Raw genomic sequence first — 19941 nt, forward strand, 5'->3', positions numbered from 1 at the left:
GAAACTGAGAAATAAAGACATCTGTCCAACTCAGAAAACTAATACATAAATTTGATTTTTGACCTTGTTTCTAACCAAACCTTGAAAATAATCACTATACAAGCCTTGCTCTTTATTTTTTCTAACTAGCAGAAATAGATCACCAGAAGCATCAGTTACTGAATTTAAATCAGCTTTGTAGTAACAAGAGAAAAATAAAATCATTCTTTTTGCTTTGCTGTTGTCATTCTAATTGATACCTTATATGTTAGGTTTTTCAGAGTCTTACTAATACCATTTTAAAAAGAACCTGTCTATCTGAGGAACTGTCTACCTGCCCTAAATTCTGTTGCTGTGGCAGCAATGAGTGACTTGTTTCGGATTTGATGACTGTCCTGTTCTGGAGTGTTGAAGAAAGCAGGGTCTTCTCCACTTGCTTTCCTTCTGGATATATGCCAGACCAACTCTGTACCATCATTCTGGTTGAGGCTCTCGCTCTCTCTCTCTCTCTCTTTTTTTTTTTTTTTTTTTAAGTATTTGATGGGAGGCTGTTATTTCTTGTTTAATACAGTTGGAGGGAGATTATGAATTTATGTTTTGGCCCCGTTTAGTATCTTCTCTCTAATTGCACTCGGGCCAAATTCCTTTTTGTCTGCAATATTTATTGTATTATATACACGGAAGACTTTGGGCATGGAAAATCTTATATTTATTATTGACAATCTTTGTTAGCAGCAAACTCATTTGCCCTGGTCATGTGATTTTATCTGGTATGGACCGAGCCTGGAATTTGGAAAGTTCATTCCTCAATTCAGAAGATGTTTTATGCTACCTTGAATAAACAGACCTCTCTTTTTATACTTTTCAATACTATCCTTAGTTTACAAAATAGCTTTTATAAGATAACTATCTTAGATTCTATATTCTAATTTTCTATAATGCAAGGTGTTACATTTCCCATACTATTTTGCTGAAAGGCAGAAAGTTAATATTTCTTTTTCACACCAAATGTTTCCCTTCAACACTAAAAATAATGGTTATATGCAGCATGTGTCAGTTATGAGTATTAAAATCCCTAACTCTTTCATTTATTGTAGCTGACTTTGAAGTGCCAGATGCATAAATATTATCATCTCAAGTGTATATTTTTTCTTCCTACTGCTGTCCCAACAAAAGATACTTGCTTACATTTAAGTGAAAGTTGAAAGAAACATTGAGGTGTTTCCCCCCCCCCCCAAGATACTAGACTATAAAACATCTTGGTTCCAAAAATTACAACAAAGAAAGTATACTTCTGAAGTAGGCTTTTCCCTGACACAAAATAGAGTCTGCTTTGGTGAAATGAACTGTTAGATTTGTTTTTAGAATACATTTTACTATTTTCTTTTTTAGAATACAAGATTTTAGTATGCTGCTAATTTCTATACCAAGTATAAATCCTTGAACTCAGTTACTTTCCTTCCAACTATTTCAACTATAAGAGTAGCAGTTTCCCTACCACAAACAAGCATATTAAAAAAGACATTTATTGTTAGCTAAACTCACAGTCTGCACAATCTCTACATACTGTACGAAATATTAACTTACCCAACGATTATGGAGCGCAGCCAACTTATTTGTATCCATAATATATGTGTTGAGTACTCATATACAGAACAGCCATTTATCAAAACTTTTTGCTATCCCACATACACTTTCATTAATGACAGCCTCTGTAATGGCAACAAAACTTTGAGCTGAACTGAGTAACTATAGTGATCTTCCCGAACTGCTGTCACAAAAAACATCCTTTGAATCTATGGAATTCGAAATGGTCTTCAAAAAACTTTACATCGCATATTAGAGTGTTTTCTTAGCTAAATGACAATGCACTTTCTGGTCAAATTATTAATACTTTGCCAGCCTCATCTAACCTTTGAGCTGGGTGGAAAGTGGCCAAGGTACACTGTCACTTTGCCACATTATGCTGCGAATGAATCAATGATGTATCAACCATTACATCACATCACATCAGTTATTACAACCAATTACATCTGTAAAATAAGCCATGCAAAGCAAGCAACCTATTGTTTGGTTAAAGACATAATATTTTTTCAGGCTAATGAAAATATTCATTTTTGCTGTCAACTAAGACAAAACAAATACTGACTGTGCTCTGTGAAGCTCTCTTGCCAAGATAATCATTTTCACAGCTCAAAACTGCTCATTAAATCAATTTTTGAAAAGTTAAATTATTAAATTAATTAATTAAATGAAATGAAATGATAGCCCCTATAAAAGTGATCAGATGAAGGGAGACAGTCATTCAATATTCATCCTGTTGTGCTCTTAAGTTTCAGGGGCAATATAGGTAGAAAGATGTTACAGCTCAGTATTTTAAATCAGATGCTCATTTTCAAAATGAACTTGTCTACTGGTAAAGGTGGAGGAAAGAACATGTTTGTGTTAAGTTTTCCTGGGCAAAAACTGACAAGTGCACACTTTATAAGCATGGAAGAGTCCAGCATGTTGTTCCCATGCTTCCAAACTATTAAATGTTCCTCCCTCCAAGCAGTGAGCAAACAAAACATTAATAGCAGAACAACTCAAGCTCCCAGAGACCATAGAGACTTCTTGTTTAGAGTCAAAGATCTGTCACTGCACATGTGCACAAATCAAGTGTTACTGTGTGCATAATGTGGACAACCTCCCCAGATTAAATTGACATTTTCCCCCCATTGCAGTAACACTGTGTTATGTAACTGAGCTAGGCGGACAAATAAAATTCCAACTTCCACTTTCTCTCCCCAGCAGAAAGGGCTGCTGGTCCACCCAGCACTTTCTGATAGCCTGACTGTAAAGTATGAAAAAAGAACAGGAGTACTTGTGGCACCTTAGAGACTAACAAATTTATTAGTTAGTCTCTAAGGTGCCACAAGTACTCCTGTTCTTTTTGCGGATACAGACTAACATGGCTGCTACTCTGAAAACTGTAAAGTATGAAGGCACCCTTGCTCATCCCTTTCACACATTCCAAGGCACCTACCTAATTATTCCCTTATTTCCTCCTGGCAATCTTGTATGTGTGCAGGTACTCCTCTGTGCACCCCCTATGCCTAAAGTCTCCTTTCAGAGCCAGTCTGCCTCTCCTTAAAACCCACTACTTCCCCAACTCAAAACTGGGTGACTGGGGGCATCAAAATGAATTAGCTGTTACCACTCAGGAAAGAGCTCTTGGAGTCATTGTGAATAGCTCTCAGAAAAGATCTGCTCAATGGAAGTAGAAGTCCAAAATGCTATCAAAGTTAAGAACCATTAGGGAAGGGATAGATAAGAAGACAGAAAATATAACACCATTATATAAATCCCTGGTACACTATCACCTTGAATACTGCATGCAGTTCTGGTTGCCCCATCTCAAAAAAAGATATTAGAATTACAAAATAACAGAGAAGGACAACAAAAATGATTAGGGGTGTAGAACAGCTTCTGTATGAGGAGAGATTAAAAAGACTGACTGTTCAGGTTAGAAAAGAGACTAATAAGGGGGGATATGATGGAGGTCTACAAAATTATGAATGGTGTGGAGAAAGTGAATAAGGAAGTGGTATTTTACCCCTTCACACAACACAAGAACCAGAAATCACCCAATGAAATTAAGCAGCAGGTTTAAAACAAACATAAGGAAATTCTTCTTCACACAATGCACAGGCAACCCGTGGAACTCAATGCCATGGGATGGTGTGAAAGCCAAAAGTATACCTGGGTTAAAAAACGAATTAGGTAAATTCCTGGAGGATAGGTCCATCAGTGGCAATTAGCCACTGATGGACAGTAACCCTATGCTCTGGGTGTCTCTAAGCCTCTGAATGCCAGATGCTGGGACTGGATGACAGGAGATGGATCTCTAGATAATAGCCCTGTTCTGTTCATTCCCTTGGAAGAATCTGGCATTAGCCACTGTCAGAAGACAGGATACCGTACTAGATGGACTGGTCTGACCCAGTATGGCCATTCTTATGTTCAAATCCTGCTAAATTAAGTAGTAACCAAACTGTTATTGTCAGTGATCTGCATGGAGTTAACTCGTGTGTTTCGGTTTAGTTTGTAGTGAACAAGTATATTCACATCACAAAGCGCCATATCCAGCATTCTTCTTGACAGCGTACATAAGAAGAGTTGAAAGGCTGAGTGGATGAAAAGGGGCATGGAGAATGCAGCACCCTCTTAAGCCCTACAGGAAGCTACTGCAGATCTGCATTGAGGAACAGTCGCAGGGGCTGAAAAGATAAGCTTGTGTTACCATTGCCCACTGTAAATCTGTTCCATGGACACCAGAATTCATTTTCTAGTGCCATCAATCCAGCAATCACCTCAAGCGCAAGAGTCATTTTTAAAAGGTAAAAGTCATCTTGCTAAGTCAATTTACTAGTTTTTTCAGGCTTTTAGAGACTATGAAATACACATTGTATCAGTTTCAGAAAATACGCTCTTGATCGTAGCTATTGTTCAGAGAGACAGGATGAAAAAATGGTATTAAGCCCATTAATGCTAACTCTGTAAGAACCATTACTGAGGCTGCAAATAGAAGGGGATTGCTTCCTATTCACAAAAGAAGGTTGTAATACAACAGATACTAAGTACCATAAATCATGTCATGACATGTTTGGTATTCTTTCTAATGCAGCTAAGACTCAGTAATTGAAAAGAGAGTAAAGAAGAAATATTGGCAGCAGATTTCCAGCACCTGGATGATGAGATTAGTCCAAAATAGTTGTGAAGGAATGTTCTGAGCATTAAGTATCTTCTGAAAAGATATAATTTCTTTATCAGATGAAGGTCTAAGACGCTTAAGAAGTGTCTAAAGCAACCCACAAATCCAAAGCATGATCTAGGCAAGTTAGAATTGGTTTACAGAAGGGCAGTCTCTCTTCAATATGGAATTAATGCTGCAGTTAGAAGAGCTGTCCCCAAAAGAAACAAATGAATGTGATGAGTTTGCCAACTTAACACTTTCACATGCATCCCCAACCTAGCAAAATGTTATGAAAAATTTGAGACAGCGCAACTTTCAAGTCAGTAGCAGCTGATGAAATTATTCAACACACTGTGCAAGTCAGAGAGATTAAAGTTTTAAAGGAATTTAAATTTCTCCAAGGGATCCAAAAAGTCCCAGAAATATTCCCTTACTCTAGGACGTCGGACCCCACCACCTGTACTTGTATCCTCATAACTCAGGTGACTGGTAAGATGACACATGTCCAACCTCAGAGCTGCTAGTTTAAATACAGCCCACATCAGAAGAGTATGTGTATAAGCATATTTTTTCTTTAAAAAATGATCTAACAAATTATATGATATTGCTCCCTTGGAGAACAATGGAGCTTTATTTTAAAGCTCCTTTGACAATCATGAGCACATAAAATACAGTCAGCACAGTTTTAGGATGTGTCTACACTAGTAATTTGTCCTATAATTTCCCACTGCTGCTGCTCGTGCTGCTACTATCTGTTCAAGTCTACCAGTGGTGTCTCTATTTTAAACAAGACAGAAGAGGCTGCAGGCATTTTAACAATTGTGTTCAGACCAAGTCTAGACACAAGGCTGGATATTAGTTGTGCAAGAGTGCCTAGGGAGCTCTGGTCTGTGACTGGGGCTCACTAGGCTGGATATTATGGCTATCAAGCAATTTAAAAAATTAATAGCGATTAATCGCACAGTTAAACAATAATATAATACTATTTATTTAAATATTTTTGGAAGTTTTCTACATTTTCAAATATATTGATTTCAATCACAAAACAGAATACAAAGTGTACAGTGCTCGCTTCATATTTATTTTTGATTACAAGTATTTGCACTATAAAAAAAGAAATAGAATTTTTCAAATCACCTCATACAAGTACTATAGTGCAAACTCTTTATCATGAAAGTTGAATTTACAAAATGTAGAATTACATTAAAAAAACCTGCATTCAAAAATAAAACAATATTAAACTTTAGAGCCTACAAGTCCACTCAGTCCTACTTCTTATAAAGCCAATCGCTCAGACAAACAAGTTCGTTTACATTTGCAGGAGATAATGCTGCCTGCTTCCTGTATACAACATCACCTGAAAGTGAGAACAGGCATTCTCATGGCACTGTTGTAGCCAGCATCACAAGATATTTATGTGCCAGATGCACTAAAGATTCATATGTCCCTTTATGATTCAACCACCATTCCAGGGGACATTCGTCCATGCTGATGACGGGTTCTGCTTGATAACAATTCAAAGCAGTGCAGACCGACGCATATTCATTTTCATTATCTGAGTCAGATGCCAACAGCAGAAGATTGATTTTCTTTTTTGGTGGTTCGGGTTCTGTAGTTTCTGCATCGGAGTGTTGCTCTTTTAAGACTTCTGAAAGCATGCTCTGTCTACACCTCATTCCTCTCAGATTTTGGAAGGCACTTCAGATTCTTAAACCTTGGGTCAACTGCCATAGCTATCTTTACAAATCTCACATTGGTACCTTCTTTGCGTTTTGTCAAATCTGCAGTGAAAATGTTCTTAAAATGAACAACAAATGCTGGGTCATCATCCGAGACTGCTATAACATAAGATATATGGCAAAATGCAGGTAACACAGAGCAGGGGACATACAATTCCCCCCAGGGAATTCAGTCACAAATTTAATTAACACATTATTTTTTTAACGCGCATCATCAGCATGGAAGCATGTCCTCTGGAATGGTGGCTGAAGCATGAAGGGGCATATGAATATTTAGCATATTTGGCAAGTAAATACCTTGCAATGCCAGTTACAAAAGGGCCATGCGAACGGCCTGTTCTCACTTTCTGGTGACACTGTAACTAAGAAGAGGGCAGCATTAGCTGTGTAAACGTAAACAAACTTGTTTGTCTGAGCGACTGGCTGAACAAGAAGTAGGACTGAGTGGACTTGTAAGCTCTAAAGTTTTACATTGTTTTGTTTTTGAGTGCAGATATGGAACAAAAAAAAAATCTACATGTGTAAACTGCACTTCCACAACAGAGATTGCACTACACGACTTGTTTGAGGTGAATTGAAAAATATTTTTGTTTATCACTTTTACAGTGCAAATATTTGTAAGCAAAAATATACATTTTTATTTCAATTACAACACAGAACACAATAAATATGAAAATGTAGAACATCATCCAAAATATTTAATGTCAATTGGTATTCTGTTGTTCAACAGTACAATTAAAACTGTGATTAATCCCGATTAATTTTTTTAATCCCGATTAATTTTTGAGTTAATCACACGAGTTAACTGCGATTAATCGACAGCCTACTAGATATGATACAACACAATGAAAAGATGATCTTTGTTCCACAGAGTTTACAATCTAAGATGACAGAAGGCAAACAGAAGGATATAACAGACAGGGGGAGCAAAAGGAAACAATGATGCAATTAGTGCTTCCACTGTTGCTGCTACAGAGAGAAACAACAATGGGAAATTTCAGGGTGGTGGTGGGGAGTAAGCGCAGATAAGGGCAAAGCATTCAGTGTGGATAGGAAACATTTTCTGAATAATTATTAGCAGAAATCATGCCATAGACTAACCTCCTATAGCATGGCTTTAACATAGTTCTTAACACAACTGTAACTTTTTTTATTAGTGCGAGATATAGATATAGATTAGTTCAAACCATATTACAGTAGAGTCTGGTCAGAGCAGTTCCTGAAATCTGGTTTCAAACACGAGTATTAAAGTGAACAGGACCACTAGATCAGAGCTGATGATGCAATCTCAAATTAATCAACAAAACTCTGAAAGAGGAAGATGACCTACTATAAACTGGAGTATTTGGGAGAGTAAGGACCTGAAATATTGAATGGTCAAAGAAAATACCTGAGTTTTCACCAATGCAAGGAATATTTATATACTTCTAAAAAAAACCCACACAAACCCTGTCAATTCAGGAAAAAACAATGAAAACGTTTCTGTTTCTATCTGGGTTTACAAAACTCTCTTAAGGGGTGAGTCACCTAAAATTAGCCGATAATGCCTTAGCACAGGGGCTCTCAAACTGGGGGTCATGACCCCTCAGGGGCTCGTGAGGTTATTATGTAGGGGGTCGCGAGCTGTCAGCCTCCACCCCCAAAGCCCACTTCACCTCCAGCATTTATAATAGTGTTAAGTATATTTGAAAAGTGTTAATTTATAAGGGGGTCACACTCAGAGGCTTGCTGTGTGAAAGGGGTCACTACTACAGACATTTGAGAACCACTGCCTTAGAAGCTGACCGCAGCAGTCAAATCAGGCATCCTAACTCTATCTGAATCCTTCTAAGACTTCATATTTTACTTAGTATTATTATACCTGAAGTTCCTGTCATAGGTTTCTGCAAGTAACCTAGAATTAATTATATAATATTTCATAAAGAAAAGGAGGGTATAGTCTTGCGTACATGGCACTGGACTGGACTCAGAAAACCTGGATTTAATTCCCAGTTCTGCCACATGCTTCCTGTATGACTGTGAACAAGTAACTTGATCTCTGTGTGTCTCAATTCCTCACCTGCAGCAGCAGCTCTGGCCTGAAAAGAAGGATCTGTAGCTTTCTCAAATTGCACCAGACTGAAAGGTGAAGAAGGGGCATTTGTGTTCTGCTATGCCTGCTCCCCCATACTCTAAGAAAACCTGGGAAAATTTGGGAGAAATTCACTTCAAACTAGACAGATAAGGACATGAAGTCTCTTCGAGTCTCCCCCTCCCTCTGCCTTCTCAGTCCGAAAAAGCCTGACAGCCAAGAAGATGTATGCAAGGAGAAATACCTCAAACATCAGGTTGGATGAATGACTGTTCATGTCCATCATGGGGAGGCTGGAGAGAACCCTCAGTATCAAGAAACAGCAGGGGAAGAAGCACATGGGCTCCCTGCCTCAAAGGGCAAGTCTAAACTGTAATTACACAACCAACACTGGCCTGGGCCAGCAGAAGTGGGCTCACGGGGCTCAGGCTCGCAGCGCTGTTTAATTGTACTGTAGATGTTCCAGCTCCACCTGCAATCCAAGTTCTGGGACCCTCCCACCACAAAGAGTCCTAAAGCCTGAGCTCCAGCCCAAGCCCAAATATCTACGGCGCAATAAATGACCCCTTAGCCAAAGCCCTGCAAACTTGAGTAGCTGTCATGGGCTAGCCCCAGGTTTTTAACTGTTGTGTAGACATGCCCCAAGAAATAAGGGAAAACCCTTCCTGAAGATGGAATAGAGCTGAGTGAATGGAGGTTAGAGAGAATGTTACTGCAGGAGAGCACAGCAAAATAGTTATTGTTAAACTGGCCTTGATAGCAGAGATCCCCCACTTCCCCACTATTTACTCACCCTGACCTTCTCTGTTATAGAAAGTGAGGATCAGTAAAAACCATGAGTCTATCTGCACTTCAAACAGTCTAATACAGTGTACTTACCTGTCCTAAACTATGCCCATAAGGCACAGATGCTAATTAGAAGGAACAGATCCATGACTGAGATAACAGAAATGAGATTCCTGCAGTAGCTTAATGGTTTTGATGGATTCACAGAACTGAGGCACATAAGCCAAATAAATGTTCAAATACATAAATAGAAATATGCATGGAAAAAGAGAAAGGCTGCCACAACGAGCTACACACATTGTTGTTCCCACGGGTGCTGGAAAACTGCAGGAGGGGAAATTGGTTACAATTATCAGGAATTCTTCCAGTACCTCACATGCCATAAAACTGATACATTTATAAAAATAGGAAATGCCAACTATGGGCTTAAGCTGACAGGCAGCTCAGCAATGAGAAAGAGGGAAAGAAGACGTGCATGTGCTGTGTCTCTGGAGATGCAAGGCCAGTCTCCTTAGCCTGATCTGATCTACAGAAAGCAGTGTTACTGCAATACTTACAAGGAGTGCAGCGTGTCTGTGTGAGACAGTACGGCACCCAAAGTGCAACTTCCAACATTGGAACCACAGTGCAATTCTGTAACACAGATTAGGCTTCCATGAAATCCCTTGCATAGGGATCAGTGTTTGTAGCAGCTAAACAAAGAGGACCTATGTGCTCATCCTCCAGGCGGGAGGCAAGGTGCTACGCCAAGTACAGGTAGTGTAATGGGAGGAGCCTGGTTTGGAGAAAGCGTGGTCAAAGCACTAATACTAGATAAAGGGGAAGAGTAGGTCCAAGACAGATAATATTTGTTTGTTTTTTTAGGGCACTGGCTCCAATTAACATTTTTTCTTAAATGTAAGTGCTAAAATTATTACGAATGGCAATGATCCAAAAATCTTTCAGGGTAACACCTCACTTAAGCAAGCACCCAACTAGAAAGAAAGAGTTCCTACATTTGCTGCTGCTGCTTAGTTAGAGATGGTTTTCTGTAAGCTTGAGTGACCAAAAGTAAGAGTACATCAGTTTACATTGCTAAGATCATCATCATAACAATAAAGGAGAGAAACAACTTAAAAAAAAAAAAAAAAAGCTTAGTTTCTGAATAAGCCACTATCAATTACAAGACCACCTAAAAAGCTCTGGGATTAGTGATTTTATTCCCACACCCTCTACATGCTGCTGTTAGTAGCTCACCCTTAGTTCCAAGTCTGGTCTTTTAAAAATATACTGTGTGGTAGCTGTCATTCTACCAGACTGTACTAATTACAATATCTAATAACCACAAGGTTTTTCAAAAATCATTTGTAATATTCAATGAATGATTCATTCAACGTCATTTCAAAACATAGTAAGTATGATATAAAGTCCTAGATGCCTAACTAGAAGGCCAATGCTGCAAGTAGTCAGCGCCCTCTCTTCAGCTGATATCAGTTAAGAAGTGAGGTTGCAGAGCACCCTACAGAATCAAGCCCTAGGAAAGTGAAGTTATAAAGTGGAGGTTAACAGAGCATACATCAGTCTTACTGTCTATCATAAAGCAGTATTTGACTGTACCTTCAATGGTTTTAGAGAAAAGTTTAGGGAATGTCATACCATCTTTTAATTTACATATTATAAAAACGATTCTTAATTAATGGGATTTCATATCTCCCTGAACAGAATGCTGTACACCCAAACCACCACTGACACCTGCTTATTGGAGAATAAATATGTGCTAGTTTCTTTTTCTTCCAGAAAGATTCAAAAATTATTACTTTGTATACTAAACCATATAGTATGAGATTTCACAATATACTATATTTGTCCTTCCAAATAGTTATATAATAGAAGTAGTTTCCACCTTGACTGTGGTTCTTAAATCTCTGGAGTACTAGGTTCCAGTTCTGGGTCAGGTTTCAAGCAAAAACGTGTTTGATGTTTTCATTCTGGCTGTTAGGGGATTTTGTTCAGCTCTCACACAAAAATAAATAAAATAAAATAAATTGCCGTTACTCTGTGTGACAGTCTCTGCTCAACAGCAGCCCAGGACTGGAATACCACTGCTCTGGCCAGTTAGGAGTGTAGTTCATTGGCAGAGCTGTATAGGGAAGCCAACGCCACTTAATCCCTCAAAGAATAGGCACTTAAATTCACACACATACATACGCTCACACACATAAAGACAACTTTCACAGAATATATAAAATCCTCAACAAGGCTAGGTCATACTTAAAATAAAATGACATCAGCATCTCTTATTGCTGAAACTAAAAGCCATTGTATTATTTTGTTACAGTTGCAACAACAACAACAGAATACAAGCAAAATGTTGTTCATTAGCTTCATACTTTCTAAAATCTGTTCAAAATAAAATATAGACATTAGGACAGTTACCAGGAGATGTTTTTTCCTAACACTGTAATAACTTTGTGTCTAGCAATGATAATTTTTGGTTGCTGCTTAAAGATATTTGCTGAATGCTGATGAAAAGAATAGCTATGAAAATCTGCTATACAGCAGTGATTAAAGGAAACACATTTGAAACAAAGTGGGGGTCTTATAACCAGGTTCTACAAGGCAAAGAAAGCATCCTCTTCCTTCTTTTAGTATTAGCAATCCCAATTACTCTGAGAAACGCTGTTAGTTGTCCTCATGCTGTAAAGTCAAAGTGCAGGCATCCAATTTCCAGTAGCCTGAGGCCCTGTATACTCAAACCACACCCCAAGGCAAGGTACCATGGTGTAATGTTACAAGCATGGTGTAATGTTGCCACATACTTTAGCTAAGTTAAAGTATGCAATCCTTCTTGCCTAAGGTACAGATTTAAATGCTTGGGTTGAAATTGTTGCTATACCTCAAAATAAAGCAAACAGGAAACCACCCTTCAAAAAGAAGATACTGACTCTTTTCACTGGGCCAGGTCCATATTGGGAAGTATGGTTGGCACCTGACCAAAAGGATCAATGGGGAAAGAAGATACTTTCATATCTGGGGAGGGGGGCTTTGTTTGTGCATTCTCTTGGGAAGCACCAAGTCAGAAAACTCCTTCTCCTATAAACCATCCTAAAGTGAGTCTGTATATTGCAAAAAGAGTAAGTAAATAAGGCAGAGCGCATTAGATTACCTTTTGCTTTTAACTTGTGAATTTTCCCTGTGCTAAGAGGGAGGTTTATCCCTGTTTTTTGTAACTTTAAAGTTTTGCCTAGAGGGCAATCCTCTGTGTTTTGAATCTGATTACCCTGTAAAGTTACGTTCCATCCTGATTTTACAGAGGTGCTTCTTTTACTTTTATTTTCTTTATAATAAAGTTCTGTTTTTTTAAGAATCTGGTTTACCTATTTGGTTGGTATATTATTCTCAAGGAAAAGGGTGTAGGTCTTGGGGGGATATTTTGGGGGAATAGGAATTCCAAGTGGTCCTTTCCCTGATTCTTTGTCTAAATCACTTGGGGGTGGCAGCGTACCGTCCAAGGACAAAGGATTTGTGCCTTGGGGAAGTTTTTAACCTAAGCTGGTAGAAATAAGTTTAGGGAGCTTTCCTGAAGGCCCCACATCTGTACCTTAGAGTTCAGAGTGGGGAGGGAACCCTGACATCAGTAGTTCTCAACAGGTGTCTGGGGGATCCACGAGCAGGTTTTGGGGGGCCTCCAAGCACCGCCAGCATTAGACTTGTTGGGGCCCAGGATAGAAAGCTGAAGCCCCACTGTATAGAGCTGAATCCAAACCCGCCACCTGGGGCTGAAGCTGAAGCCTGAGCAACTTAGCTTTGCAGGGCCCCTGTGGTGTGGAGCCCAGGAAACTATTTGGCTTGCTACCCCCTAACGCCAGCTCTGGCTTTTATATACGCCAGTTATTGTGGCACGGGAAGGGGGGGACAGGCGTGGAGTTTTTTTGAAAAGGGTTGAGAACCCTTGTACTAGATGGCCTAAGACTCCTGCTTATGTTAATTCCACCCACTCCTGCTCCTGATGCCACCCACGTTGTCTAGCTTTCCTGTATCCAGCCAGGTGCCTGTCTGATAAGAAACAGGAAGTGCCACTGAGCCCCACCAAAATCTCAGCAATCACAATATGTTACAAATGGCCACTGAGTCATCAGCTTGCTCTGTTCCACAGAGGCACCCCTGACTCCCTGATCCTCAGGCCAGGGGCGGGCAGATCAGAGGCAAGCTATTCCTTCCACCGCTGAACAAATGAAAGACGCTGGAGAAAGACAGAAATTCTTTGCAGATCTGCAAGAAAGGGGACAGATCTAGATTCACACACAATGAAGCTTCTTACCAGCAACAATGCTGCATTCAGTAAGTTGCCCTCCCAGGTCGGAAGGGTGAAAAAACCCGTCACAATTAAAGGGCAACAGCGATTTGCTCAATTACCATCTATGGCAATGCTCCGTACGGATCTCTGCGAGGGACGTGTGACTCACTGCCTAGTAACATATCTTGTCACCATAAGTAATTCCCTTTACTCTGACTCGCCTTCCCTCGCTCCCTCCCCAAAGCCACAGACCTTGCAGATAACGGGGACCAACTTACTGAGGTGTAGTTTGTTTTCTGGCTCTGGTTTCGTACCTCCTGTTCCTGAAACTGTAACCCTGCCAGGTGTCTCTCCAAAGCCTCCCAGTCCATAGTCGGGAGCGGGGGCTCCTGCTCTTTCAGCCACGTGCCCCCCGCGGAGCTGTCCAAGGGGTGCCCGGGGGCGACCCCCCCTCCACCGCGGAGCCTCCCCACAGCCGGCTGGGCTTTCTGGAGATGGGCTTTGCGCCCGCCCGCCCCGCGGTGCCCCGTCCTGCGGCCGGGGGGCACCACGTTGCCGTTCTGCCGGAGGTCCTGGGGCGGGAGCGGGCGGTGGGGCGGGGGGTTGCCGTTGGGGGCGGGGGGCGGCATGGTGGGGTTGGCGCCGCTGGTGCTTCTCACATCCTCCAGCTCCTCCGCCAAACTCCTTCGCTTGGCAGCCGTGGCATCGCAGCCGGCGGTGCAGAGCCGGTCCTCCTCCCACGCGGCAGTGCCCTTCCTTCCGTACCCCAGGTAACCCTCCTCCTCCTCCGAGTCCTCCAGGGCCGCCAAGTCCAGGCTGCTGGGGGAGGGGGAGGATTTGCACTCCGAGCAAGGGGTGACTTTGCTGGAGCCGGACTCGGAGCTGGAGCGGCTGCTGCACGCGTCGCTTCCTAAATCCATCCCATCCTCGCGGTAATCCTGAGGGGGAGAGAAGGAAACACGCAGCGGATTAGAGAGCAGGAACCAGCCGCCTCCTGTCTGGCCGCCGCCCGCGGGAAGCGCATCGCCTGCGGGCACAGAAAGCCCGGCCACGGCTGTGCCCCCCCAGCGAGCGCCGCGTCCCGATTTGCACCGGGGGCGGGGGGCTGCTCTGGGGGCTCTCGCCTCGCCCCCTCCCCAGGCCAGGGGCTTCCCCGACTCTCCCAAAGTTTCCTGCCGCCTCCCCCGCGCTCCGGCCAGGGGAAGCATCTGCGCCCGCTTTGGGGGAGCGGATCTCCGGACCCGGCGCGCTCACCCCCAGGCAGAGGAGGGGCAGACGCCTTCGCTAGGGCTCCATGGTGTGGTCAGGAGGCGGCTGGCCCCATAGCGCGGCGGCTGCAACTTCCCGGCTGCCGCGTCCAGCTGCTGAGCCGGGGGCCCGCCGGCAGCGCAGCGCAGCCAAACGGGGGGTGCGGGAGGGAGCTCGGCCGGCAGCCGTGGCATGAAGTCCCGTCCCCACGCTGCCGGCGTAAGAAGCAACGGGGAGGCTGGTGCTCACACCGCCCCCTGCGGTACAGCTGGGCAAGACGCAGAGCTGCAGCTCATGCGGGGACTGGGGAGGGGGAGCCCCTGTGGAATGGCTGTTTCTCTTTTTACTGCCCCTTCCCAGGCAGAGCCCGTGAGGGCTGCACCCTCTCCCCTCTAACGCTGTGCCCACGAGAGCCTGGCCCGCCAACAATAAGCTGCACTCAGGTAAGGCACGGTCACAAATTCCTTTCTTGTCTTTTTTGTGTGTGTGTGTGTGTGTGCAAGAAGAAACACATTGTGATCCTATGAACTTTGGAGCAGCTTCTGATAGATAGACTGCGAGCTGGCAGGAATCCAACCACCCCTTCAACTCTCATTCATTTGCTTTCTTTTTCGGGCCCTCCAGCATGCACAGTTTGAACTGCCTGCAGCCATGAAATTAAGTCTATTATTACAAAAGCCACACAAAGAGTTTGCAGCAAATGAGGACTAAGGCCATATAATACCAGTCTCTACCTGTACCAACCTGTGCAAGTAGCTCAGCACACTTTGCAATCACACCTCTGTCTCAAATGTACAAGGTTTCTTTGAATAATTTTAAGGAATGTTCTGAAGCAATTAATGCCTGACTTACATTATTACAGACTGCTATGTAACACAGAAGCTGTACCTTAGTGCACCCACCTAAGCAATGTCATATTATTATTATTTTCAACTCTCTTGGCTTTTTAATGAAGACCAAGTAGAGAGAGCCTGGTTCAGCATGGACACTGGATGTGGAATCAGACCTCGGTTCTAGGCCCAGCTCAGCCAGAGGTTCACTACCCAGTCTGCTTCCCCAGATGTGACTCAGTTTCACTACTTACCCTCTTCTGTACTTTGAGTTCTGTGGGTGAAAAGTGCTCAAGAACACAATAAATGTAGCACAAATATAGTAACAGTTTAGTAGTTGATACCTTCTCCCAGAGAACTATGTTCTGCTCAGGGGGACAGTAAGGTTCCTGTTCACTGTACAAGGCATATCCATATTATAAAATGTCTCTCCTAGTGTAAAAATAAAGGCTAAAAATGTCAAAAGTGCTTAAGTCACTTAGCAGCCTAAATCCTATATACAAAATCACCTAAAAACACTCAGGTGCCAGTCCCATTGAAATTCAAAATAAAATAGCTTATATTGTGAAGATTCTTTATTTTGATTCATACAAATCAACTAAAACACAAACTCACCTCCTCTCCTGGGCTCTAGGCACCTTGCCAATATTTTGTGGAAAAGACAATAGCACAAGAATAAGTCCAGCAGATAACTCAACCCCCATACTACTAATACTCCTGAAACAAAGTATTTATTTCAAACTCTTCCCAGAAAGATATCCAACGCAGGCAACTCAACTGTTCCTCAAAAGCCTGAATTAATAGATGGGCTTAGCAGTATGTCCCAAAATGCCCAGACTCAAACTACTTACAAATCAAGGGAGCTACAGCTAGGATACCTCTGCTGATCTCAGTTGCACCTGAATCACAAAAGATGTAGTAACTCGGGTAGTCAAGTTACAAACACCTTAAAATCATAGGTCAAATCCAACACCTTAAACTCCACCAGAAACCAGTTGCTGACAGGTACAGAATCTGGTATGATATGTTTGTGACAGTTGTGGAACTGCTGTTATAATCTAAGAATACTGAGTGTGATAATTTTATGAACATTGTATGTAACCTCGTCAGTGAGGGGAAGTTACTGTAACTATAGCAGGTTATTAGAATTTCCAGTGTGACTGTACTGATGTAACTTACATTGAGGATAGCGGAATGTTTATTATATGCCTGTAATGGGGTCAGTGCATGAAAGCAATGCAGTGGGTTCCCAGATAAGAACATCCAGACCACAGAGCAAGCTGTTAGGAGACAAGATCCTTAAAGATGTCTCGGACAAGTTGCAAGCCTTGTTTTGCCAAAACTGAGCTCCTGGATATCATAAGCACACCAAACAGGTAAAAAGTGCTTCTCAGAAGAAGGCAGTGGGGAGGAGGCTTTCCAGAAGCTGTCCAGGGTGATAGGTTGATGGAGGGAGAGACGAAGGCCTGGGCTACACTGGGGGGGGGAGGGGGGGCGCGAGTCGACCGTGGCGGCTCCCCCGTCAACTCCGCTTACTCCTGCCGAGGTGGAGTACAGGCGTTGATTCGGGGATCGATTTATTGCATCTAGATGATAAATTTATCATCGTGTCTAGATGAGACGCAATAAATCGATCCCCAATAGATCGATCACTACCCGCTGATCTGGCGGGTAGTGAAGACGTACTCTTTGAGGAGAAAGTCTGAAGGAGTTAGGCCTTCCCAGATCCAGCAAATGGTAAGACTTAGGGAAAAGGAGACATGTGTATAGTCTGGTTTATTATTTTGAACTTGTTTTCTCTGAAGTATTTTTGTCCTAATAAATTTAATAAAGCCCTTGTTTTAAGAATGCTGTTTGGTCACTGGTCATTGCTCCCAGAGGGAACAGAATTGCTCCTGCTGAAGTAATCACGGTTGATCACAGAGGCCTGCAGGCCGGGCATGATCAGATTTGGAGAATCATGTAATTCCACTCTGAGCCAGGTGACAGCTTGAGGGGGAAAGAAACTGGGGGGGCACAAGGTGGGGGCAGGGAGCTGGGGGGGCGCTGGGGCTGTGGGGGCGCTGGGACTGTGGGGGGGGGAGGAAGGCTGGGGCTGGGGGGGTGCTGGGGCTGTGGTGGGGGAGCTGAGGGGCGCTAGGGCTGTGGGGGGAAGGAAGGCGGGGGGAGGGGGAAGGGAGCTGGGGGGCGCTGGGGCTGTGGGGGGGGGAGAAAGGCGGGGGCAGGGAGCTGGGGGGGTGTTAACACCAGGTGGGATCAGAGGTATGGAAAGCCCACTAACCATGACAGTGTTCCTGAAGAGATGCCTCATTCAAAAAATGGGCTGCTGATTCTCCACTACCTTTAGCCTATAAGTAGATCTTGCATGCAGCATAGACATGGGTCCTGGTAGCAAGGTCTGCATTAAAAAGAAATGACTACAACCTCTGACAAGATGCAAAATGAAAACACCTGTATTACTCATTGCTGCTATGTGACCATCTAACAGAAGCAGAGAATCTAACATTAAGCTGTGAACACTGGTGACAAATGGGGCTGATATCTTCTCTATACATACCATCGTCACTCTAATCTAATCCAGTTTTAATCAACTGCTCCAATCTCAAACAAACGCTGGGGAAGATGCTGCACCAGCTGGTGAAATAATAGAAAAAAGTTAGGTGTTGTCAGCATACTGAAAGAAAAGGAGTACTTGTGGCACCTTAGAGACTATCAAATTTATTTGAGCATAAGCTTTCGTGAGCTACAACTCACTTCATCGGATGCATTCAGTGGAAAATACAGTGGGGAGATTTATATCCATAGAGAACATGAAACAATGGGTGTTACCATACATACTTTAACCAGAGTGATCACTTAAGGTGAGCTATTACCAGCAGGAGAGCCGGGGAGGGGGGGATGGTCCAGTTTGACCAGTGTACATTGGACAGTCTCTACGTAAAAGAATAAATGGACACAAATCAGACATCAAGAAATATAACATTCAAAAACCACTCGGAGAACTCTTCAATCTCTCTGGTCACTCGATTACAGACCTAAAAGTGGCAATACTTCAACAAAAAAATTTCAAAAACAGACTCCAAGGAGAGACTGCTGAATTGGAATTAATTTGCAAACTGGATACAATTAACTTAGGCTTGAATAGAGACTGGGAGTGGATGGGTCATTACACAAAGTAAAACTATTTCCCCATGTTTATCCCTCCTCTCCCCCCCCCCCCGACTGTTCCTCAGATGTTCTTGTCAACTGCTGGAAATGGCCCACCTTGATTATCACTACAAAAGGTTCCCCACCCCCCGCTCTCCTGCTAGTAATAGCTCACCTTAAGTAATCACTCTGGTGACAGTGTGTATGGTCACACCCATTGTTTACTGTTCTCTATGGATATAAATCTCCCCACTGTATTTTCCACTGAATGCATCCGATGAAGTGAGCTGTAGCTTACGAAAGCTTACGCTCAAATAAATTTGTTAGTCTCTAAGGTGCCACAATTACTCCTTTTCTTTTTGCGAATACAAACTAACACGGCTGCTACTCTGAAATCAGCATACTGAAGGCATTTCAGCTCATGTCTCCTCATTAACCATCCTAATGGCCCCATACATACATTGAATAAAAGATAATAAAATATACTCTGCAGAAACCCTACATGAGTCTGCTTTTGCAGCAGAATAGCAATATCCAATCCCAGATGGATCTCTCCAAAAGAAAAGAGCAAAGATGCTCCATCTATTTATAATCTGATCTGTCCATGAGTCAGTAATAAAGCATAATTAACTGTGTCAAAGGCAGATGACAGATTTATAATTTAGGTTGTGTATCTGATCTTCATCCATTGCTACAAAGAGGTCATCGACCAAAACTATCTCTGTATGAGATTGAACAGAGACAGCTAGATACTGTGAATGTTTTGTCACAATCTTCTAGGTAAAGTTGATAAATGGAAAGACAAACCCAAATGATAACCTCAAAAAAAGCAACAACCACCTCTCTCTCTATTTAATCTTAAATTTTGGATCTTAATTATGTGTACTCAAATGTGGACTGATAACTACTTTATGGCTGAATGGTATATCCACCCCTCCCCACTCACTCTCTCTCTCTCTCTCACACACACACACACACACACACAAACCCTATATTAAAAGCACATTATTAAGGTTGTAAAGTCAAACACTCAGAAATTAGGAAATGCCAGAATTACGGTTGTCCATTGGAACCTTATTTCTGCCCCCTTGTGCATATGCGTATACAAAATGATACCGTCTCTGATCACA

At 42.4% G+C, this 19941-nt stretch overlaps 1 protein-coding gene and 1 long non-coding RNA gene across 5 annotated transcripts in view; one reads left to right on the top strand and one right to left on the bottom strand.

The window, feature by feature from the left end:
- Window positions 1-14995, bottom strand: part of SCHIP1 (schwannomin interacting protein 1) — a 116116-nt gene extending 101121 nt beyond the window's left edge. The window contains exons 1-2 of one of the 2 annotated variants that reach the window (XM_084639893.1): window positions 14841-14995; window positions 13865-14524 (exon numbers count right to left, since the gene is read on the bottom strand). In XM_084639893.1, the coding sequence (XP_084496019.1) occupies window positions 13865-14506 (642 nt within the window). In that variant the 5' untranslated portion in view covers window positions 14507-14524; window positions 14841-14995. Of the gene's footprint in view, window positions 1-13864; window positions 14525-14840 lie in introns of those variants that run through there. The other variant, XM_084639892.1, reaches the window with a different exon arrangement.
- Window positions 14996-15149: 154 nt separating this feature from the next.
- The window catches only part of LOC311526659, a 60508-nt gene continuing 55716 nt past the window's right edge, over window positions 15150-19941 (top strand). For 2 of the 3 annotated variants that reach the window (XR_014713081.1, XR_014713082.1), the window contains exon 1: window positions 15166-15277. This is a non-coding gene — a long non-coding RNA (uncharacterized lncRNA). Of the gene's footprint in view, window positions 15278-19941 lie in introns of all 3 variants that reach the window. The other variant, XR_014713080.1, reaches the window with a different exon arrangement.

Source organism: Lepidochelys olivacea (genome assembly GCF_965140295.1).
Source record: "Lepidochelys olivacea isolate rLepOli2 genome assembly, chromosome: 9".
Lineage (NCBI taxonomy): Eukaryota > Metazoa > Chordata > Testudines > Cheloniidae > Lepidochelys > Lepidochelys olivacea.